Source organism: Pelodiscus sinensis, chromosome 19 (genome assembly GCF_049634645.1).
Source record: "Pelodiscus sinensis isolate JC-2024 chromosome 19, ASM4963464v1, whole genome shotgun sequence".
NCBI lineage: Eukaryota > Metazoa > Chordata > Testudines > Trionychidae > Pelodiscus > Pelodiscus sinensis.
In genome coordinates, this window is record NC_134729.1 from 14,335,052 (window position 1) to 14,359,177 (window position 24,126).

The 24,126-nt window shown below is 50.1% G+C and overlaps 1 protein-coding gene across 4 annotated transcripts in view; it reads left to right on the forward strand.

Moving 5' to 3' along the window:
* Nucleotides 1–21,982, forward strand: part of GMIP (GEM interacting protein) — a 61,889-nt gene extending 39,907 nt beyond the window's left edge. For 2 of the 4 annotated variants that reach the window (XM_075902463.1, XM_075902465.1), the window contains 7 exons: nucleotides 3,989–4,128; nucleotides 5,998–6,186; nucleotides 6,622–6,759; nucleotides 9,245–9,441; nucleotides 10,838–11,126; nucleotides 16,014–16,134; nucleotides 18,861–21,982. In XM_075902463.1, coding sequence (XP_075758578.1) covers nucleotides 3,989–4,128; nucleotides 5,998–6,186; nucleotides 6,622–6,759; nucleotides 9,245–9,441; nucleotides 10,838–11,126; nucleotides 16,014–16,134; nucleotides 18,861–19,393 — 1,607 coding nt within the window. In that variant the 3' untranslated portion in view covers nucleotides 19,394–21,982. The remainder of the gene's footprint in view (nucleotides 1–3,988; nucleotides 4,129–5,997; nucleotides 6,187–6,621; nucleotides 6,760–9,244; nucleotides 9,442–10,837; nucleotides 11,127–16,013; nucleotides 16,135–18,860) is intronic. The other 2 variants (XM_006130253.4, XM_075902464.1) reach the window with 2 other exon arrangements.
* The last annotated feature ends 2,144 nt before the right edge of the window (nucleotides 21,983–24,126 follow it).

A 24,126-nucleotide genomic window follows, 5' to 3' on the forward strand; every position in this document is an offset into this window, starting at 1 on the left:
TGAGTAAGGGTCCCAGAGGGAGACACGCAGTTAGCAGAGCTGCTCCAGTCTAAAGTATGTGACTCAGAGAGTCAGAGGAGTGCCGAGGGGGAGAAGAGAAGAGACGAGAGCAGGGCAGATCATGTCTCCTCTCAGAAACATAGCCAGCACACACACACAGTCTGTGCCATACAGTGACTGTGTGTGTGTGTGGCACAGACAGTCACATACACTGTGACACACACACTCTCCTATCTCGGTGCCACACACACTCAATCTGTGTCACAAAGACTGTCTCACTCTCTCTTTCACATAAAGGGTACGTCTAAACTACATGGCTCCGTCGACGGAGCAATGTAGATTTGTTTGTTTGGCAAAGGGAAATGAAGCCGTGATTTAAATAATCGCGGCTTCATTTAAATTTACATGGCTGCCGCGCTGAGCCGACAAACAGCTGATCAGCTGTTTGTCAGCTCAGCGCGCTAGTCTGGACACTCCCCTGTCGAAATGAAAGCCTTTTATCAACATCCCCGGTAAACCTCATCCTACAAGGCATAACGGGGATGTCGATAAAAGGCTTTCAGGTCGGCGCGGAGCGTCCAGACTAGCGTGCTGAGCTGACAAACAGCTAATCAGCTGTTTGTCGGCTCAGCGCGGCAGCCATGTAAATTTAAATGAAGCCGCGATTATTTAAATCGTGGCTTCATTTCCCTTTGCCGATCTGTCTAATCTACATGGCTCCATTGATGGAGCCATGTAGTCTAGACACACCCAAAAAGCTTAAGAAACAACAAATAGTTCTGCAGCACCTTAGAGCAGTGGTTCTCAAAGTGTGGTCCACGGACTGCCACCTCCCAGACCCAGGTGGTCTGCAGCAGGAGCTCACCCACCCACCCCTGTACAGCAGGGAGCCTGTGCTGCCGCTGCAGCCTCACGGTCAGTGCACAGCCACAGCACTAGCTCCAGCCAGCAGGCGGGGAGGTGAAGAAAGCAAACTCACAAACACACACCCTGCGCAGGCTGTGGAGCTGCACACGGAGGAGCCCCATCACCATGGTAAGAGCAGCACATCCATCGGTTGGTCCAGCGGGGCAGGCAGCAGGTTGGGCTGCATGGGGCTCAGCTGGGCGGGGTCAGCTGTTGTGGTGCGCAAGTTGCCGGCGCCTCCCCTTCCCCAGCAGCAGGTTGAGCTGCACCGTGCCCAGCAGCAGTGGGAGGAGATGATGCTGGGCCTGAGGACCCTGCACATACAGGAGGCAGGTGGGGGCTCAGGGCCCTTCGGGGCTTTGCATTCATGGGGACTTGGTCTGGGGAGAGGGACCAAGCCATCTCAGCACCCACCCCTGAGGGTGCCATGGACTGGACTCCTGTGAGACCTCAATCCCTGCAGGACAGGACACCCCGAGGTCACCTACTTGCCCACCCCCACCTTACTGAGCCATTCCATCCTCCTTGCCCCCTGCCCCTCCATTTCTCTCAATCCCCCCCAGCCACCTTGACCCCAGCCCTATTCTCAGGGGCACGCTGCCCCCCATCTCCCTGAGCCCTCTCAGCCACTCTGCCCCCATCTCCCTGCCCCTGGCCAGACATCCTAGCCTCAGTCTGCTCCTAGCCTCCCTCCTAGCCAGACACCCGCCCCAGTGGTGTAGTGAGGAGGGGGCAGGGAGGGCAGTTGCCCCCAGGCGCCATGCTTGGGCAAGTGCAGGGCAAGCACTTGTGGGGAGGGATAGCTCAGTGGTTTGAGCATTGGCCTGCTGAACCCAGGGTTATGAGTTCAATCCTTGCAGAGGCCATTTAGGGATTTGGGGCAAAAATTTGTCAGGGATGGTACTTGGTCCTGCTGTGAAGGCAGGGGACTGGACTCAATGACCTTTCAAGGTCCCTTCCAGCTCTAGGAGATAGGCAATCTCCATTAATTTGCAGCCATGTTAGACCTGCCCACGACATTCTTCCTGCGTTCATCCTAGCATGGCACCCGGGGGCAACTGCCCCTCTGATCCTCCCTCCTGGCAACACCCCCCCCCTCCCCCGTCCATTTCTGCACCCTCCTTCCTGGTCATACTTGTGCCCTCCCTGTGGCCAGACACTCGACCCCCATCCTGCTCCTACATCCATGCTTGCTCCTGCTCACTCTCCCTTGCTCCTGCTCACTCCCCCTGTCCACAAACCCTATTCCCAGCCTGCTTCTGCACCCTACCCCCGACCCAGACCTTGTACCCTCACCCCCTTCTGCACCCCACCTTCCTCCCAGTTCCTGCACTCAGTTCCTATCCCACTCACTGGCAACCCTATCCCACACATTGAACCCTTCATTTTTGTCCCCACCCCAGAGCCTAAGGGAGTCCATGAAATCCACTAACTCCGGGACCCCAGAAAAGTAAATCTGGCCTATGGGAAGCCCCAAACTTCAGTCCTCTCGGTCCCTTCTCTTGCCCTCACCTTGTGGGGGTTGGAGTGCTGGAGGAGTGCAGTGTCTCAGTTGGGGGCCTCATCAGTGAGGATTGGAGGGGGTTAGAGGAATTTATTTTCTTCTCATTTGTGTGGTCCCCAACTGATTTTTCTGTGGGTCAGTGGCCCCAACAAAAAATGTTCCCACACCTGCCATAAAGAAAGAAAGCATTGAAACCTTTTTGTTCAACATAAATTAATATTTTACTTTCTTTAAAATGAAGTTTGATAAACTAAAATGAGAAAGTTAAAATGCTTAATCTGTTAAAATTAAACCAGTCTCCCTAGCTGCAGCACTAGCAAAATGCCTCAGGCATAATTCCGTAATTAACAGAAAGTTTCCATTAGCAACTGGTGGTCTGCAGAAAAGTTTACATTGAGCCAGGTGGTTTATGGGCCAAAAAGTTTGAGAACCATTGCCATAGGGTGTGTCTACACTTGCACCCTAGTTCGAACGAGGGATGCACATGCAGGCATTCGAAATTGCTAATGAAGCGGGGATTTAAATATCCCGCGCTTCATTAGCATGATCTTGCCAGCGCGCTAGTTCAAATCACAGCTGATTCGAACCAAGAAGTGAGCACTGAGACACATTAATTCGATCCTAACCCCTTGGTTCGAACTAACGTTAGTTCGAACCAAGGGGTTTGGTTCGAACTAATGCGTCCCAGCATGTACTTCCTGGTTCAAATCAGCTGTGATTCAGACAAGTGCGCCGGCGAGAGCATGCTAATGAAGCGCGGGATATTTGAATCCCCTCTTCATTAGCAATTTCGAATGCCTGCATTTGCATCCCTCATTCGAACTAGGGTGCAAGTGTAGATATACCCTTAGAGACTAACAAAAAATGTAGATGGTATCATGAGCTTTCATGGGCACAACCCACTTCTTCAGATGAAAAACACACACACACACTCTCTCTCTCTCTCTCTCTCTCTCTCTCTCTCTCTCTCTCCTTACCCCCACTCCTTCCACCTGAGGCCAGCCTACAACCATGTACTAAAATCTGTGAAGTGGCCCCCCTACAAAAATTATCGTCCACCCCTGGGCTTATGCACCCTGTTACGCTTATAAAAGGGAGATCTCCATACACAGCCCTGAAAATGCATCTAACTTCCAACCTGCAGTTCAGTTCTGGACCCCATAGACCTCTGCTGTTGCCCTTGAGTTTGGACCGCCAGCCCCTACTGCTATTCCAACATACACAGCTCTGCCCTCAGCCCCAAACCACAAGCCCCGGCTGTTCCAAACCTAGGCTTCCCCCAGCAGCTCTGTTGATGGCTCTTCCAATCCCTAACGTCCCGTGGTATTCCAGCCCCGAGCATCAGGACACTTGAGCTACTGCTGCTTGGTTATGACTGGTCTCCAAATTCTATCGCAAGGCCCCTCCAGTCCCTCCAGTAACTGTCAGTCATGATATTGACCACTCTGAGCAGACAGGGCTACAAAAGCGCTACCCCGCTGTTGAGAGAAAGGGGTTGGTCATTCTTTTACATTTTTCAATGGCATGAGCGGCTCTCTGAAAAGTCTCCCTGTTATATTCACATGGTTGCTGAACCAGAAAATGGATCGTCGCAGTGTCAGTTTAAGAACATCTCTCTGTCAAGCGCAGCACAGACCCATCGGCTGCGGAAGTTGCGGGGTCCATCCAAGTGCAGGGAATGTGAAACCTTTATGGTCAGTGGCACGGAGTGTGAAGAGGTAAGAGAGCTCAGCACATCCTGGACTGTAGATACCTTGCATGGGGGCAGGGAGAGCTGGTTACCTTGCTGCAGGCATGTCCCCCTGCAAAACTATGTGAAGGGGCCCCCTCTGAGTGAGTGGCGGAAACAGGATGAGGGAGAGCCTGGGAAGCCTATCCGTTTCCTTGCCTATCATGTTAATAATTATAATGTGTGTGTTAATTTAGATTAATTAGGTAATAGTTAAGAGCTGTAATGCAAGAAATCTGCTAAAGGCTGGTCTGCAGCACAATGTGCCCTGCCTGCCCAGTGCCTCAGACTGGAGCAACAGGGGGGTGGCATATCTACCTGGCCAGAGGGCTACACTCGGAGGAGTGGGAGGCAAGTCTTGTAAAGCTGCTCTCAGCATTCCCTCAGGCCCTTTGTGTTAGCTTGACTGATGTCTGGGTGCAGGTGTAATACACTAGGCCTTGTGTCTGCCCATTGCAGTTTGTGAAGGCCCACTGAATACTAGCACATAGGCACTCAACTCCTTGGGGGGGCTTTGCCATTGACCCACATGGGTACAGGTCCATGCCCCTTCTTATTTGGGGCCAGGACATGTTGGTATATAAGAGTCTAGCAAGAGCCCCAGTTAGTGGCCTGCTGCTTGTACCTGTCTGTGGGCAGATGCTGCTTCCTTCCCCCACACAGCCAACCACAAGCCTGTTGGTGCTGTGCACTGGCTGGGCTGTGTGGCTATCCAGATGCCATTGGGCATAGGAGCAGCATGGGTGCAGGACAGCCCAGCCGAGGCTGCCTGGTGAGTCGGGTTCCCTGCAGTGCAGTGGCTCCTGCTCTAGGGTATAACAAGATGGTTCAGCCTCTGAATGCACTTTCCAGTGAATGCCATGTCAGCATTACAGCCAGTTAGAGGGCAGGTTGCACTTGAATGAAAGAACACACATAAGCTCACAGGTCAAGTAATATGGGGCTATATTTTATCTTATGTCCATGCTGCAACAGGCCATTTAAAACTCAGCAGAAGCTGAGGTTAGCAGACTTCCGTGGTTGAGACATAGTCTCACCAGATACAGATCATGGTTTATTTATGGTTTCCTGGGACTGAAAAAGGGAACTTAGATCTGGACCTTTTCCCCACACAGGATGGTAGGAAAAATACCCTCAGACTCAGTAGATGCATCATTATATAAAAGTCCCAAAATAATTGGTTCTGGCTGAGTTGAGTAATCAGGACACAGGATGTGATAGATGACCACAAAGGCCCATGGTAACGAATTGACAATATGATAATAAATTAAGAGCAATGATACATTGACCAATAGGAAAAGAACATTTCAGCATTAGAAACATCCCCTATTGAATATGCATGAAACATGTTATCGTCAGCGTCACGTAATATAAAAGTGAGGCGATGGGGAGGAGAAGATGTCGTCCTTGGAAGGGCCAGAATGATGTCCCCTGGTGATGATGGGGAAGGGGAAGGTAATGAGAGAGACGATGGGCTAATACCTAAGATTGTTCTAGAAGGAATGATGTCAGTATGGTAGGGAACATCCATCCATATTTCCATATCTTATGAAACTGGGGTGTTTGTGACTGTGCTAACCATATTAGTAAACTCTATTTGTACATATACAAGAGTTTCTATAGTGTGAGTGTTGCAACCATGCACATCAGGGTTCCCAATCGTAGTATAATTGAATACTGGGCCTGATCCTGGGACAAAGAACCTGTCAACCCTAAGGTGGGTCATTAGAATTTAAACATAATCTTAGATCAGGCTACACCTGTGATGTGCTCCAAGGGGAGACACTTTGCCCAGCCTCTGGAGTGGCCTTGCCAAGCTGTAGTTAGTGCCTAACCCAGTATTGTCTTGCCATTGCAGTGCTATCTGACCTGCCACCGGAAGTGCCTGGAGAACCTCCTGATCACTTGTGGCCACAAGAAGCTGCCCAGCCGAGTGCCTCTCTTTGGCATCGACTTCACACAGGTCCCTCGGGATTTTCCTGAAGAGGTCCCGTTCCTGGTTGTGAAGTGCACCGCAGAGATCGAGGCGCGTGCCCTCGGAGTGCAGGTGAGTAGCCATGCAGGACCTGTTCCTACTCCCGCTGGGGGCCAGGACTGCACACCATTCAACTGTGACGGGCCATATCAGGCCCTTGCTTGGCGCCTTTTGTCACCAGGCATTTCACAAACCCCAGTAAACCACTGACGGTTGTCCTGGCTGCTGAACAGGTCACCTGGCTCCCAGAGAGGCTAATTAAAAATTCTCTCTGATTCCCTCTAGCTTTAGTGTATTGTCCTGCCATGAGGGTAGCTGGGTTCTGCATCTCTGCAGCTCACACTTTGGTGCCTGTCCACACCAGGAATGAGACAATGTCACCTCCCTTCTTGGCCTCAGCTGCAGAAATTCAGCTGCCCTGTTACTGCCTGGCCCCATCCTTCTCCTCCTCCTCCCTCCCCTCCCCTGACCAGGATCCCTGAACCTTTCCCCTTTTTGACAATGCAGGGGATCTATCGGATAAGTGGGGCCAAGGCCCGGATGGAGAAGCTCTGCCAGGCATTTGAAAATGGGAGGGAGCTGGTGGAGCTCTCGGAACATTCTCCCCACGACATCACTGGTGTCCTGAAGCATTTCCTGAAAGAGGTGGGTAGCAAATTGCTAGAAGGAGCCAGGCTCAGTCTCTGGTCCTGGCCACTTGCAGGTGTGACCCACACACCTAGTGGCTACGTCTACACTGGCATGATTTTCCGGAAATGCTTTTAACGGAAAAGTTTTCAGTTAAAAGCATTTTCGGAAAAGAGCATCTAGATTGGCACGGACGCTTTTCCGCAAAAGCACTTTTTGCGGAAAAGCATCTGTGGCCAATCTAGACGCGCTTTTCCGCAAAAAAGCCCTGATTGCCATTTTCGCAATCGGGGCTTTTTTTGCAGAAAACAAATCTCAGCTGTCTCCACTGGCCCTTTTGCGCAAAAGTTTTGCGCAAAAGGGACTTTTGCCTGAACAGAAGTAGCATAGTATCCTGCCCTAGACAGCCACTTTCCTGTGCCTAGTGCGGACGTCGTGGATGAGGTCCACAATGTCTGCACTAGACCAGGCGGGCGCCCGCCTCTTGCGGACCTCGGCAGGCTCCCGGGAGCCACCAGCCTGGTCCCGGGAAGAGGCGGAGGGCTGGGTGGCAGCGGATGGCTGGTTCGTGCCGTGCCAGGTGCAGGGTCTGCTGGCTGGGTGCTGGCAGGCTTGCACCTGGCACGGGCACCGTAGCCAGCCCATGCCCCTTTAAGGGCTCCTGGGCCGGGAGGGGGGCAGACGAGTTTCCCTGGTGGTGCCCAGAGTGGCCACCAGGGAAAGCTGGGGAGGGCTAGCTTCCCACTAGTTCAAATTTAAGTGGCCACACAGGCCTTAATTTGAACTGCTTAATTCGAACTAGGCATCATTCCTCGTAGAATGAGGTTTACCTAGTTCGAATTAAGCGCTCCGGTAGTTCGAATTAAGTTCGAACTAGCGGTTTGTATGTGTAGCGCCTATCAAAGTTAATTCAAACTAACGTCTGTTCGTTCAAATTAACTTTGTAGTGTAGACATACCCTAAGAAGGCTAATGGCATATTAGGCTGCATTAGGAGGAGCATTGCCAGCAATCTAGAGAAGTGATTATTCCCCTTTATTCGGCTCTGGTGAGGCCACATCTGGAGTATTGTGTCCAGTTCTGGGCCCCCCACTATAGAAAGGTTGTGGATGCATTGGAGAGGGTCCAGCGGAGGGCAACCAAAATGATTAGGGAGCTGGAGCATATGACCTACAAGGAGAGGCTGAGGGAGTTGGGTCTGTTTTGTCTGCAGAAGAGAAGAGTGAGGGGGGATTTGATAGCAGCCTTCAACTTCCTGAAGGGAGGTTCCAAAGAGGCTGGAGAGAGGCTGTTCTCAGTAGTGATGGATGGCAGAACAAGGAGCAATGGGCTCAAGTTACAGTGGGGGGGTCTAGGTTGGATATTAAGAAAAACTATTTCCCTAGGTGAATGGTGAAGTACTAGAATGGGTTACCTAGGGAGGTGGTGAAATCTCCATCCCTAGAGATTTTTAAGTCTCGGCTTGACAAAGCCCTGGCTGGGTTGATTTAGTTGGGACTGGTCCTGCTTTGGGCAGGGGGCTGGACTTGACCTCCTGAGGTCTTTTCCAGCTCTATGATTCTGACTGACAGTTGCTGTATCGACCCCCCCACCCCAGGTAATGTGGTCATAAGAACGGCCGTACTGGGTCAGAGCAAAGGTCCATCTAGCCCAGTATCCTGTCTGCCGACAGTGGCCAGCACCAGGTGCCCCAGAGAGGGTGGACCGAGGACAGTGATCAAGCGATTTGTCCCCTGCCATCCCTCTCCAGCCTCTGACAAACAGAGGCCAAGGACACCATTTCTGTCCCCTGGCTAATAGCCTTTTATGGACCTAACCTCCATGAAATTATCTAGCTTCTCTTTAAACTCTGTTATAGTCCTAGCCTTCACAGCCTCCTGTGGCAAGGAGTTCCACAGGTTGACTATGCGCTGTGTGAAGAAGTCAAGTTGGGGGGGGTCTCATGGGGAGGTCACATGCCCCTCTGCTCGTGTGCCCCTGTACCAGAAAGAATTAATTTTCCTTTCACTCCTGGGTGCATCTGTGGGAGCATGGCAACTCGTGTTGCTGGCTCGCTCTTGGATGGGTTTCTGAGGCACTGAGGTGTGTTGACATCTCCTTGTTTACTGTAGAATCAGGGATTAATTCCAGGCTCTGGTCTCCTAACATCTGTCTTCATGGGTGTCATGGCTCGTGGCTTGCAGTCACTGATAAAAGACAGATGAGACCCAAAGCTTCCCTGAGCAGTAGCAGCCCTGGGCTATTTCAGACCGTCCCCAAATATTAACTCGGTGTGAATGGCAATTCTGGGGAGGCCTGGGCCTTTTCTGCAGGCCCTAGAAGTTCATGAGAAACCAGGGAGCCAATCACTGGCCTATACATCATGGATATAAGAGATGGTCTGAGCCTGGGAACATGAGGCTGAAGCTGGCCAGGGCTGCAGGGCCAGAACCCTAACCCTAATCTTTCCCCAGAGCATCAAACAGGCAGGCTGCAGTAACACTAGCTCCTTCATCTCACCACAGCTCTCAGGGCCAGTGCTCTTGTCTCGGCTCTATGATGAATTAATCATGCTTGCCAAAGACCTGCAGAGACCTGGGGAAAGGAAGAGAGACAGCTCCGAGTTCTCAGCAGATCCCATCCAGAGCATGAAGGACTTGCTGAGCAAACTGCCTGGGACTAACTACAACACCCTGCGACATCTCATTGCACATCTGTACAGGTAACAGGGACGAGTGACTGTGGAAAATGGGTCTGTTAGATGCTAGTGCTGCAAAGAGATTCCTGCCCAAGGCCATCCTTACCCATACTCAGAACATCCCGTGGCGTAGGGCACCCGAAAATGTGGGGCACCACTGGGTCTTTATGTCCACCCACTTGCCTCTTCCTATTCCTGTTCCATGTGTCTGCTTCCTCTGGAGAGGATCTTGTTAGCTTACAAGTGAAAAAGCCTGCGAGGCCTATTAGCAGTGAACCTATGAAAGAGCTATTCAAGTGGTAATGAAGCCATTTAGCAGGCATTTGCCAATCCCAGGTCTATATAGTCAGCTTCTGAATTGACTGTGTTAGTGCTTTTAAAAATATTGCACCAGTGTGTTGCTGAAGATTATAAAATCTAAAAAGTCATCCCCCTCCCAGGCTGCCATCGGGCACAGGGGCACCAGTTCAGTAGTACTGTGGAGGGCCCCATAATTCCTTAGGACCACCGTGTTGCTACAGAGTTGGGATCAGTCCTGCTTTGAGCAGGGGGTTGGACTAGGACACTGGGTGACCTCCTGAGGTCTCTTCCATCCCTCATCGTCTCAGATTCTGAGGTGCTTGGTCCTGCTGGGAGGCCAGGGCCTGGACTTGACCTCTCAAGGCCCATGCCAGTCCATTCTAGAATTCTGTGATTCTCTCTGGCTCCCCAGAGGAGCATCTGGCACAGAGGCAGGTCGGTACCAGAAAAGGCTCTTAGAGCATGTCAGCACTTCCGCTGCAGTATAACGTCCAGCTTGAGAAACATACTCCAGTAGCATGTGAAAAACCGAGCGTAGCCAGAGCAATGCAAGTGGTGGGAGGGGCCAGCTGCATGAGGGTGTTGGGCTAGGACAGCCCTTTGCACAGTTGCTCATGCAACACACCCACAGGTCACACTAGAACTGGCCCCTCAGCTCACCAAGCAGACATGCCTGTAGCCTCCTTCCCCAGCGAGAAGGCAGGATTACACCACAAGGGACAGCGGGGAGGAGAAAGGCCAGGCCCTTGCAGCTCCCAGCAAGGGAGACGGAAAAGGCTCTGCTCCCAGATGGGCTGTCTGGCCTCTCCTTTACTGTTGTCACTTGGAGCTAAAGCAGGTACAGAGCCAGAATTCCCATTAGGCCAGTGGGAGACGGGCCAGCCTCCTTTCAGCCAGCGCTGACCAAGCACCTTCCCTCAGAGTTGCACTTTTCACCACTGCAATGCAACTTCTTGGCTCACAGTGGGGTATGAGTGTTGGAAACCAGGGTCTTGTCTCCCCTCCTGCCCGTGCCGGGCTGTACCTCTCTACCAGCTCCCCCACTCACGACATCCCTCCTACTCACTGCAGTGCGGCTGAGAACTGATAGGCCTCTAACCAGGATGTTTCCCTTGCTCAGGGTGGCTGAAAGATACGAAGAGAACAAGATGTCCCCCAACAACTTGGGCATAATTTTCGGGCCAACACTGATCCGGCCTGGCTCAGGGTACGATGTCTCCATGTCGTGCCTCGTAGACTCTGGGTACCAGGCCCATATTGTGGAGTTTCTCATTCTGAACTACGAGAGGGTCTTTGGGATGGATGACTTGCCTCCGTCCCTGTACGAAAACACTTCACAAGAGACCCTGGTGGAAAAGGACAAAGAGGAGCAGCACAGCCCTGAGAGAGCCCAGGGTGAGACCACAGAGGTACAGCTCAGAAACACAGAACTGGGCCCCAGCACCCTGTTATAGTCACCCACAGGGATTAGCCAGGAAAACAGGATCTTACAGAGAGTGAAGCCACTTGGCATCCGGGGGTTATTCAGCGGGGTGATTCCCATGGAATAGGAGAACTGGAAGAAATTCCAGGCTGCAGATCCCTCCGCAGCTGCCCAGGCAGCTCCAGAGAATGTTTTGCTGCATGTTTTAAATAGTCCAATTCCTAGAGAAGAGATGTCAGAATGTTGCTGTGTCTCTCAGTAGATACATAGTTTTACAGCTTGTGGAATGGATGGTTATATAAATAGCAAATGATATAGCAGGATCCCCAGCCCAGATGGGTGTGACTCAGAGGCGTAGTTGGCTGTAGCTAGCTGGGATACATTTCTGTGCTGCTAAGCACCTCTCTCAGCCCTTTCCATCTTCCTGACACTTCTCTCACAAGAATACTTAGCAACTTTCCTCTTCAGAGCACTTTAAAACTTGAGGTAATTGGCACCACCCCACTGGAAGCTAGGTAGGAATGTTACTCCCATTTTAAAGCTGAATTAACTGAGATAGAAAAAGGAAAAGTGACCTTCCCAAGGTCACAGGGGGAGTCAAAGCCTGGATGATCAGTATCTGTCTCCCAGTCCTGTCCAGGCCACTGAGGGTGTGTGTGTGGGGGGGGGGGGGGGGGTGAGGGTGTGTGTGTGTGTGTGTGTGTGTGTGTGTGTGTGTGTGTGTACACGCACCTTGCTTCCTTTTCTTAATAGTCACATTCACGTCTGGGCAGCAACCTGGCTTTCCTGGGGTTCCCAGCCACTGAAGCATAAGAAAACTATACTGCCTGTGATTTCAGCTGAAAGCAGATGTTAATCTGCCATTCCCCATATGGAAAAGTCCCGTATAATTTAATAGGGATGAAACTAACAGGCTACAATAAGGAATTATCCCCTTTTCATAGTTCAGGGGTTTTAAAGCCACCCTCTATAATACTACTGCAGGGTTGGCTATTAAATTCTTCAGGAATGGTCAAAAATTACACATGGAGGGAACTAAGTTCTTTAGGAATTCTCCATATAAGAATGAAGCCCCTGCTCAGATGCTGATCAGTCTCTGTACAAATGCCTGCTGACTTCCCTGGGGAGCTGGGCTCATAAGAATTATGATGTTCAAGCCCCACTATAGGCTCTCTTTAGTTTCTAACAGTAATTACTTTGCAGTAATTAATGATGTTTCTGTTGCTGCCCCCACTTTCTCTGCCTGCGGAAGGACAGGCAAAGGAATCACTGAGCGAGGCTGCAGCATGACAGATAAAGTGGCTGCTGCCCATTAAAGCTGTGCATTATGACCTGTTCCAAGAGACCCAGGGAGGTTATTGGCTGGCTTATTCCTGACTTATACTGAGCATAAAGAACAGGTAGTTCTAGGTTATGGGGTTACACGTCCACGCAGAGTGTTCTGAAGGTGCCATAAACCCAGGGAATGAACCTCGGCTCTGCATAACTCCAAGGCAGAATGAGGGTCCCCACATTCTGTAACAGCCTGTTTTACTAGTGCGCAGGGCACATGGACACAAACCTCAGCACAGGCCTCAACTGGAGTACTGTGTCCAGTTCTGGGTGCCACATTTCAGGAAAGATGTGGAGAAATTGGAGAAGGTCCAGAGAAGAGCAACAAAAATGATTAAACGTCTAGAAACCATGATCTATGAGGGAAGATTGAAAGAACTGGGTTTGTTTAGTCTGGAAAAGAGAACATAAGAACGGCCAGACTGGGTCAGACCAAAGGCCCATCCAGCCCAGTACTCTGTCTGCCCACAGTGGCCAATGCCAGGTGCCCCAGAGGGAGTGAACTGAATAGGTAAAGATCAAGCCATCTCTCTCCTGCCATCCATCTCCACCCTCTGACAAACAGAGGCTAGGGACACCGTTCCTTACCCATCATGGCTAATAGCCATTAATGGACTTAAATTCATGGAGCTTATCTAGTTCTCTTTTAAACCCTGTTACAGTCCTAGCCTTCACAACCTCCTCAGGCAAGGAGTTCCACAGATTGACTGTGTGCTGTGTGAAGAACTTCCTTTTATTTGTTTTAAACCTGCTTCCCATTAATTTCATTTGGTGGCCCCTAGTTCTTATATTATGGGAACAAGTAAACAACTTTTCCTTATTCAGAAAAGACTGAAAGGGGACATTTAGATTTCAAGTACCTAACAGGTTGTTACAAGGAAGAGGGAGAAAAATTATTCTCCTTAACCTCTGGTGATAGGATAAGAAGCAATGGGCATAAATTGCATAATTGCAGTTTAGGTTGGAAATTAGGAAAAACTTCCTAATTAACTTGTGAAAGTGATCATGAAATCAAAGAGTTCATGATACTAAGGAATGGTAGAAGGGAGAAGAGCCAAATTGAGACAATGGATTTCAGGAAGGTAGATTTTAGTAAATTCAAAGATCTGGTAGGCAAGACTAAGAGGAAGAACAGCTGAAGAGAGTTGGCAGTTTTTCAAAGGGACATTATTAAGGGCCCAAAAGCAAACTATTCCGATGTGAAGGACTAGTTGACTAGTCGCTTTCCCCACTCCCCCATTGCTGCCTCTATCAGAAAGAGACAGCAAGAGGGGGGAAGAGAAGAGGGTACTTGAAAGTGGCAGCGCCTCTTGAAGCCTGGGGCCAGACCCCGGGCTCCACATTGTGCTGCCACTTTGAAATGCTGTGTGCAGCTCAGGGCCAGCTGGAGTGTCCCCTGGCTGCAATGCAGTGTTTCAAAGCAGCAGCGCTGCTTGGAGCCCAGGATCAGCTGGGGACTAACCCTGGGCTTCTTGTGGCACTGCTGCTTTGAAATGCCGCAGGGAGCCCAGTGTCAGGCTCCTCGCAGCATTTCAAAGTGGTGGCACCATGTGGAACCTGGGATCAGCTGGAGACTCTGCCACTGATCCCTGGGCTCCTTGTGGTGCTGCCACTTTGAAACACCAAGGAAAGCCCGGTGTCAGACTCCTCGTGGAGTTTCAATACGGCAGCACTGCATGGAGCACGGGATCAGCGGAGGAGTCCCTGGGCTTCATGCAGTGCTTTCACCTTTGAAGTGTGGCAACAGCCCGAGAGCTGTTGCTACACTTCAAAGGTGGAGGCACCCTATCGACTAATCGAATAGTTGATGCAAAATGCATTGACTATTTGATTAGTCAATTAGTCAATATTTAACATGCCTAATAGACAATATGGCAAAAAAACGCCTTGGCTTAACCAGGAGATCTTGCATGATCTAAAAATAAAAAAGGAGTCCTATAAAACGTGGAAACTAAGTCAGATTACAAAGGATGAATATAAGCAAACAACACACGTATGCAGGGGCAAGATTAGGAAGGCAAAGGCACAAAATAAGCTCAATCAAGCTAGAGACATAAAGGGTAACAGAATGACATTCTATAAAAATATTAGAAGCAAGAGGAAGACCCAAGGACAGGGTAGGCCCATTGCTCAGTGAGGAGGGAGCAACAATAACAGAAAACTTGGAAATGGCAGAGGTGCTTAATGACTTCTTTGTTTCGGTCTTCACCAAGAAGTCTGATGATGAAGGGATGCCTAATATAGGGAATGATAGTGGAAATTAGGTAGGTTTAGAAGTTAAAATAAAAAAAGATCAAGTTAAAAATTACTTAGAAAAGTTAAGATGTGTTCAAGTCACCAGGGCCTGATTAAACGCATCCTAGAATATTCAAGGAGCTGATAGAGGAGGTATCTGAGCCTTTAGCTAGCATCTTTGAAAAATCATAGAAGACAGGAGAGATTCCAGAAGACTGGAAAAGGCCAAATCTAGTGCCCATCTATAAAAAGGGAAATAAGAACAACCCAGGAAACTACAGACCAGTCAGTTTAACTTCTGTGCCAGGAAAGATAATGAAGCAAGTAATTAAGAAATTTACCTGCAAACATCTGGAAGAAAATAAGGTCAGAGGTAACAGCCAGCATGGATTGTAAAGAAAAATTAATGCCAAACCAATCTGATAGCTTTCTTTGATAGGATAACAAGTCTTGTGGATAAGGGAGAAGTGGTGAATGTGGTATACCTAGACTTTAGTAAGGCATTTGATACGGTCTCGCATTACCTTCTTAACAATAAACTAGCCGAATACAACTGAGATGGGGCTACTATAAGGTGGGTGCATAACTGGCTGGATAACCATTCTCAGAAAGTAGTTATTAATGGTTCACAGTCATGCTGGAAGGGCATAACAAGTGGTGTTCTGCAGGGGTTTGTTTTGGGACCGGTTCTGTTCAATATCTTCATCAATGATTTAGATGATGGAGAGTACACTTATTAAGTTTCCAGATGATACCAAGCTAGGAGGGGTTGCAAGTGCTTTTGAGGATAGGGTCATAATTCAAAATGATCTGGACAAACTGGAGAAATGAGCTGAGGTCATTCAGCACCCAGTACAACAGGGTCCTAACCAATGTTTCCTGTAAGCTCGGCACTTTGGTGGCCATCCCGGAGAGATTCACATGCTGCCCAGCTGATTATCACAGATCTCACAAGCTGGCAGCATATATTTCTACTGGTGGTGCATATCCACACATGCACCAGTGTACGTAACAAAATTTATTCTGCACATGGGTGGAAAAAAATAGAGGGAACATTAGTCCTAACCCCAGCTCTAAGATGCCTCTCTCTCTCTCTCTCTCTCTCTCTCTCTCTCTTTCTGAGCCTGCCACCTTCATCTCTGCAGTTTTGCATTGGGCAAGCTGGAAACGAGATGAAGCTGTATTTGTCATTAGGCGATTTTCTTTGTTCCCTTGGCTACTGCAGCATTCAGGGGACTGAGTCCAGTCATTATCTGAAAGGAGAGCCCTGTCTAAACAGGTTTGCTGTCCTGGCTTTTTCCAACAGAGTTTCTCCTTCAAGCATGATTCAAGTGAGGGCTCCGTGTCTGATAAGTCGTCTTCCAGTGAAGCCGTCAATGAGCTGACAATGGAGGGAGCCCACAGCCCCCTGAGCACAGACCCCCTAGGTAAATGTCATGCAGGGGCATGTGTTCCTGGGGCAGGTTTTGGATGGGCTTGATATGTGTTTACTGAACTTTCACCGCTTCTGTGTCTGCCTGTCTCTGTACGAGTCTCTGTGTATGGGGTCATGGCATCACCCGGCCTCTGTTTTCTATCTAGCCAGCCCCCTCTAGTCTAGTGCAGCCATTGGGCTAACTTGTCACCAGGTGTTGGTCTATGACAAGCCCTTCTCAGGAAGAATTTTCTTTCCCTCTGTGCAAGCCCTGCTGCTAAAGACCCCGGGGCCCCAAGTGACTCACTAGAGCAAATTCTCTAAGGGTATGTCTACACTACAGCACTAATTCATACTAACTTAATTTCAATTAGTTAATTCGAACTAAGCTAATTCAAACTAGTGCATCTAGACCTAAAAACTAATTTGAATTAGCGTTTTGCTGATTCAAACTAGCATGTCCACATTGAGTGGACCCTGAACCGAGGTTAAGGCTGGTCGGAACCAGTGCCAGCAGGGCATCAGGTTAGCACTTAGAGTATGGAGCTGCTGCCTCAGGCTAGCTGAGCTCTGTGCTTAAAGGGACCAGACCCCCACCCCGGACAGACAGTTCTCAGGGTTCCCCGCTTGCTTGTCTACCTCGATGAGGGACAGCAAAGCAGTTCTGTCTTGGAGTGCCCTGAGTGCCCGCACTCGGCACATCATAGCACTCGGCCATCAGCCCGGCTGCACTTGCCACAGGCTGCCATCTGGTGGGGGGGTTAATTGGGGGGCTGTCAGGATCCAGGAGGCCCTGCAGGAGAGCCTGAAGAACCCGCAGAGCCACCCCAGTCCTCCCCATTGGGGGCTTGTGCCCCATTCCTCCCTCACCTCCTTCCATTTACCCCCTCCCTAGCCCCCCCTTCATGATGTAAAAAATAAAGGACACGTGTGTTCAAAAATAGAAACTCTCTTTATTTAACAAAACTGGGAGGGAGGGGGATTAACCTCTGGGGAGACTGGGAAAAGGACGTGGGAGAGGGGAAGAGAGAGGGTGGGTGAGGGGAGGAGGAAACCTGGGAGGAGGGAGCTGGAAGGGGGAAGCCAGGGGAAGGAGGAGGAGGGGAAGTATAAAACTATGATACGCCATATCTTCAGTACAGTGTACAGACGTGGTCTCCTCACCTCAAAAAAGATGTTTTGGCCTTGGAAAGGGTTCAGAAAAGGGCAACTAAAATGATTAGGGATTTGGAACAGATCCCATATGAAGAGAGGCTAAAGAGACTGGGACTTTTCAGCTTTGCAAAGAGGAGACTAAGGGGGGGATATGATAGAGGTCTATAAAATCATGAGTGGTGTAGAGAGGGTGCATAAAGAAAAGTTCTTCATTAGTTCCCATAATATAAGGACTAAAGGACACCAAATGAAATGAATGGGTAGCAGGCTTCAAACTAATAAAAGAAAGTTTTTCACAAAGCAAATAGTCAACCTGTGGAACTCCTTGCCACAGGAGGCTGTGAAGGCTAGAACTATAACAGAGTTTAAAAAGAAGTTAGATAAAGTCATGGAGGTTGGGTCCATGGAGTGATATTAGCCAGGGGGTAGGAACGGTGTCCCTGGCCTCTGTTTGTGGAAGGCTGGAGATGGATGGCACGAGACAAATGGCTTGGTCATTATCTTTGGTCCATCCCCTCCGGGGTAGCTGGTGTTATCCACTGTCAGCAGACAGGCTACTGGGCTAGATGGACCTTTGGTCTGACCCAGTATGGCCAATCTTATGTTCTAAGCTCAGGGTCGGGGGTCTCACTGGACCAACTTGATTTTCATGCAAACCTGCTCCTGGGTTCTCATGTGGCCTTTGGTGGCCAGGCTGGCAGCTATCTTGCCCTAGATGGCCACTTTCCTGTGCCTAGTGCAGAGATTGTGGACGTTGGAGGTCTCCCCCCAAATCTGGATGAAGTCCACGATCTTCGCACTAAACCAGGCAGGCGCCTGCCTCCTGCAGCCCCGGGCAGGCTCCTGGGAGCCGTCAGCCTGGTCCTGGGAAGAGGCAGAGGGCTGGGTGGCAGCAGGTGGCTGGCTCATGCCGTGTCAGGTGCAGGGTCTGCTGGCTGGGTGCTGGCAGGCTTGCACCTGGCACGGGCACCGTAGCCAGACCGTGGCCCTTTAAGGGTTCCGGGGCCAGGAGGGGGGCAGAAGAGTTTCCCTGGCTTGGCCCAGAGTGGACACCAGGGCAAGCTGGGAAGGGCTAGCCTCCAACTAGTTCAAATTAAGTGGCTACATAGCCCTTAATTCGAACTAGGCGTTAGTCCTCGAGGAATGAGGTTTACCTAGTTCGAATTAAGCACTCTGCTAGTTCGAATTAAGTTTGAACTAGCGGTTTGTATGTGTAGCTCCTATGAAAGTTAATTCGAACTAATGGCTGTTAGTTCGAATTAACTTTGTAGTGTAGACATACCCCCTCCTGGCAGGATTCACAGCTTTGAGAATAAAGAGCCTGATTCTTCCTTCACTGTAACCCATTTCACACCACTGATGTCTCTGACATGACTCCTGATTTGCAATAGGGTGAAGAGAGGAGGCTCAGTCCCCAGCACTGAACAGGGAGGGGATGGAGATGGGGGGAGGAGGGGTAATGGCCTCTACTTATGTGTTTGTCCAGGGATTCCTACGTGTCCCCTTTGTCGCATGAGTCAGGCCCGCGTGTCAGGCTGGGAGGGGACCTCATTTTATAGTAACTCTATCTCACTTTTTGCTCAGCTGTAAACAGAAGCAACAGCTCGGAGCTGGAGGAGCCTGAGGAATCAGTGCATGAAAAGCCAGCCCCAGACTCGGATTCAGTTCTAGGCACCCAACCCCGGGGGCACTTCAGCCGGCAGCCAGTGAAGTATCCTCGACCAGCACAGGTCTATACGAGGCCAATCATTCCCAACCCTTCCAGTTTGTCCTTGATGGCTGCTGTTCTGTCTAGCGCAGGGAGGGAGGCTGAAGTGGAAGGCAGGCCTGCAGACTGCAGCTCCGTGGCAAAGGAAACCCTGGAGAAGAAAGGTGGAAGCAGCAGGAGTAGCTCCCCAGAGACCAGCATGCTGCACCGCCATCCTGGAGGCAAACAGCAGCTCAGACATTTCGAGATCACCCAGGAAACTGCCAGGATCATCTCCAAGGTTCAAACCAGCGACCCTTCCACAGAGTTCTCTCAGGCTTCCTTGGAAAGGACAAGCACGGACTGCATTGAACCCAAACTAGGCCCTGACTTGGGGACACCATCCCAGGGAAACCTGTGTGAACAGTGAGGCAGCCCTGCTGGAGACAGAGCTGCGCTGCCACAAGTGCTACCTACTAATTGACGGCGACAAAGGAAGGGAGGTGATAAGGCCCTGATCCCAGCATCTCTGCTAGGGTGGAAGACTGCAGGAAACATCTGTTATGCCTCAGCAGGCAAGCTGTGGGGCAGCCCAGACTTAGCTTTTTTACTGGTTAGCAAACTCCAAGCGCCCTTTAAGAAATAAGTGCAGAGGCTCTGTTCATGGAAAGCAAACATCTGCTTCTGGCACCAGGTGTTTTCCTGCAAGGGGTGGGCTCTGTGATATCTGGACAGAGAAAGCATTTACATGGCTGCCAATATCTATGCAGAGAGGAAGTGACTGTGAGAATTGGGGAGCTGGAGAGGAAACACTCATAAATGGTCACTTTCTTGAAGCTACAAGCCTCCACTGATTTGTTCCATTCAAAGCATCCCTCATTTTTCAGCATAAATCCAGGGACGTAGAGTGTGTTGACATGGTCTGTTCCCGGGGCTTCCACTGCTGGAATTTCTGTTTTCTATAAACACAGATAAAAGCATAAGTCATTTTGAGAAGAAGAGACTGTGCCACCCAGTGAGCAGTATCAGCGTGCTACTTTATCTTAATCCCATCTCTCTGCTTTTCCAACAGACCCCTCCATCTCTAGCATCTCTTGAACAGCTGTTGCAACCACAATCCCCTGAACCCATTGCAGAAAGGCTTTCTGTGGTGTTCAGCATTTTCCATGCCTGGATCACACCTTTCCCCACTCCCATGCACTGCGATCATTCATCACGGAGCCCTCTTCTGGTAGTGTCAGGATCAAACTATGCCCCTGGGACTTTTGTGTGAGGAAAACCTCAGGATTGGGCCTCCAATGAATACATGTAGTGAGCTAACACTGAAATGTGTGAGCTAAAATGATGGGTCGCTAACCTGGAGTAATTCAGGTCATAGGAATGTGCACTGTGATCAACTGCAGTGGATTTTCTTGGTTTCTGGTTATGCACTGGGTGAAATACACCCCTGGGGAGATGGCAGTGTAAGGACTAGCCACCCATTTAAGAGGGGTGAATTTCTCCAGCAGTGAGCAACTGTAAGCCAGGACGCCCTAGGCAGATGATTAAAGCCTTGGTGTTACATCTCTAATTCTGTTCAAGAGCTCCTCTTTCTTTTGGTAAAGTTGGCCACCTTCTTTTTTCTCTAGCCTTGTCCATCATCTTTGTGTTTGTTCCTGTTTCTTAACAAGATCCTAACAGAAACTCTAAGGATTTATTTCCAGCAGTTGTAGAGCTTGGGCCAAAAAATGGGGAATATCACCCATTCATTCCACAGTATGCCTCAGAAGATGTGTATTTAATGTTAAAACATGTGGCTTTGTGTTCTTGGATATTAAATTATCTTTTAACAAAATGAGTTTCTGTGGTAAGTGTGTGGGAGCTTTGTTACAAGTTTTTGTGTCCTGCTTGCTTGTTAAATGAGCCTTTGTGAAATCCCTGATTGGATGTTCGTTGCCCAGTTGTCATTATTTGGTACTGCATGTTGAACCACTCTAGTCTGGCACCTTCTAGTTCAGCAACATCCGTGGTCCGGTGTGATTTTAGTTAGCCAGATGTCCTCTTTTCATGGGTATGGCCAAGTTTCCTGCAGTCCCATAAAGTTTTACAGCCCCCAGTCCTGCCTCTCGGTGTTCCGTGCTCTTATTTAGCTAATTTATCCCTAAATATCCTCTAAGAGCAGAGTTTGCAATGGAAGTGTTGGTAATGCTGCTAGACATTACTGACCTCCTGTGGTTCAGCAAATTGTCTGGTTCAGCACTGGTCAGGTCCTGAGGATGTCAGACTACAGAGGTTCAGTATTTCTAGAGAGGTAGAATATTTACCTAGCATTGCTTGGGTCTTTAACTTTCAAATAAGTTTTGGTTTTCTTCATTGTTCTGGGAGGTGGCTGGGGATGAGGAGTTCATTATGCAGGTTGGCCCAGGGAAAGAAGATCTTCTCAGTCCTCCCTCACCAGAGCTGCCTGGGGCCAGGTTAGAAGCACCTGTCCATGGCCACTGCAGCTGCAGTGGGCACAGCTGGGGGAAGGGTGCATGTCCTCCGACTGGGAGACAGGTATAGACAGACACACAGACAAACGCTCTGAAACATACATTAGATAGCTATCCATTTCTCCACCCTGCCCCCTGCTGGCCCAATGGGGTTATAGCTGTCCCAGTTCCCACGTCTGGCCCCTTGCTGCCCTGGTGTTCATTCTGCAGTATAACTATCTCTCCTACCAGATCCTTCCTTTCCCATTTTATGAAAAACAATTAAATTCCAGGCACATCCCATTGTCTTGGCACAATCAAAGCCTGACCTTGCTTTAAGTTATGATAAGAAGAAGCTGCATCCCAAATTTTGTCCTAACTCTTATGGTTTAGGAGATGTTCTTGAACAAATAGACTCACAGGCTACGTCTCGACTGGCATGATTTTCCACAAATGCTTTTAACAGAAAAGTTTTCCGTTAAAAGCATTTTCGGAAAAGAGCGTCTAGATTGGCACGGACACTTTTCCACAAAAGCACTTTTTGCAGAAAAGCATCCGTGCCAATCCAGACACGATGTTGCGCAAAAAAAGCCCCGATCGCCATTTTTGCAATCGGGGCTTTTTTGCGCAAAACAAATCTGAGCTGTCTACACTGGCCCTTTTGCGCAAAAGGACTTTTGCCCAAACGGGAGCAGCATAGTATTTCTGCAAGAAGCACTGATTTCAGACAGTAGGAAGTCAGTGTTCTTGCGGAAATTCAAGCGACCAGTGTAGACAGCTGGCAAGTCTTTCTGCAAAAGCAGCTGCTTTTGCGGAAAAACTTGCCAGTCTAGACACAGCCACAGAGGGACGGACAGACAGACAAATGCACATTTCTAAAATACATAGGAAGAAGAAAATATGCCAACAGTCAGGGGCGGCCTGTGAGCCTAGGCAAACTAGGCAGTTGCCTAGGGTGCCACCGGCCCGGGCGCCCCGTGATTACATTGCAGCCATTGATGGCTGTGCAGGTGGGGGGTGCCGATCACGCCTTCCACCTAGGGCGCCAGCTGCCGCAGCCGGCCTCAGGCCGCTCTTGCCAACAGTGCCCTCAACCTTTTATAGAACAAAAATGAAAGACAGTCCCTGTGCTGAAGAACTCACCATCTAAGGGCCAGACTAAGATAAGGCATCTGCAAGACCTGGAAGAGGAAGGTAACTCAGATTTTCCTTTCTTGTCTCATGTTTGAATTGAGTTTTATAGGATCAGGTGCTGCCTATACATCTCTCCTAGACCGGAGTGGGGAATCTTAGACCCAGGGGCCAGATGTGGCCCCTGGTTTGCCTGGATCCAGCCCTCAAGGCTCATCTCCTGCCCCTCCCCAGCATTGGGGAGCCCACACTGATACTCCACCCCCCACTCCCGCTACCTCACTGCAAGGCTGGAGCACACAAAATCTATTAGGCTGGGCGCTCCTAGGCTCTGGTGTGCGAGGGGAATGTGGGGAGTGTCTTTCTCCTCAGTCAGAGGCCACATCAGGGAGGGTTTGTTTTTGTTTTTTTGCTTCTCACTTGTGTGCAGCCCCCAACTGATTTTTTTGTGGGTGGGTGGCTCCTGACCCAAAAAAGTTTCCCCACCCCGTGCTAGACCATCATCCCGAGAGCAAGCCTGAGCGCTGATCCCCTGCTGGCACGTACGGGCAGCGTTCAGGCTGCACCTTATGAATTTGGTACTTTGCAAAGCTGTCAGCTGGATTCCAGTAAATATATATTCCAGATGATGTTTGTGTTAGTTGCTAAGGTGCCATGGGACTGCTCATTTTTTAAATATATTAATACCATTTTGTTTGTGGTAGGATTTAAATCCAGAAAATATGCCTCTGACCAAATTTTGCATGGGCTCTGTGGAACAGTTCCTCTGCCAGTGTAAACTAGCATCACTATGTTGACTTCAATGGTGTGAGACCAATTCCAGCCACAGAACTGCCCATATGTGTCCACCAGATGGCACCTAAGAGTCCCCAGGACCATTGACCTGCTCCTGCTGTTGCTACCGTTCCTACTGGTTTCCTGTGCTTAGGGTTGCCATCTCTGAACTTTCAAAAAAGAGGACACCTGGTGCCTGCTGGTGCAGCTGCTCCACTCGCACAGGAGGCCAAACTCGGGAGCCTGACTCGGGAGCTGGCTGCTGCTGTCAGGGCTGTGGCGGCCCCCGCTGGCTCTCATGGAGCGAGGGGCGCCGCATGCCAGGCTCCTGCTTCCTGGCTGCACTGCCCCGAGACGTGCAGCAGCACGGGCTCCAGTGACACTGCCAACCAGCCAGCAGCTCGGGCCGCTGCGGGGCCAGGAGGAGAGAGTGGGGGGCCAGAGAGGCTGCTGGCTGGGGCCCATCGTGGGGCATGAAGTTAAAAGCACCAAGGGAAGAAGTGGCATGTCTAGAAAAGAAACCCAGGAATCCTGCTTCCCAGAATCCCTTCTTTTCCCCTGTTCACCCCACCAAGCACCAGCTCCCACAGTCTTCACAGAGCTGAGACTGGAACCCCCAAATCTAACCCACAGACCCACTGCCCACCTACAGGGAAGGAAAGAAGCCAGAAGTTCTAACACCCAGTTCCCTGCTGTAACCCAATGCCCCTGCCCTTCCCCAGAACCAGCCACACCCCTAACCCGCCCTGCTGTAACCCAGGGCACCCATCCCTCCATCAGAGACAGGCCCCCCCAGTCCTCCCCCTCC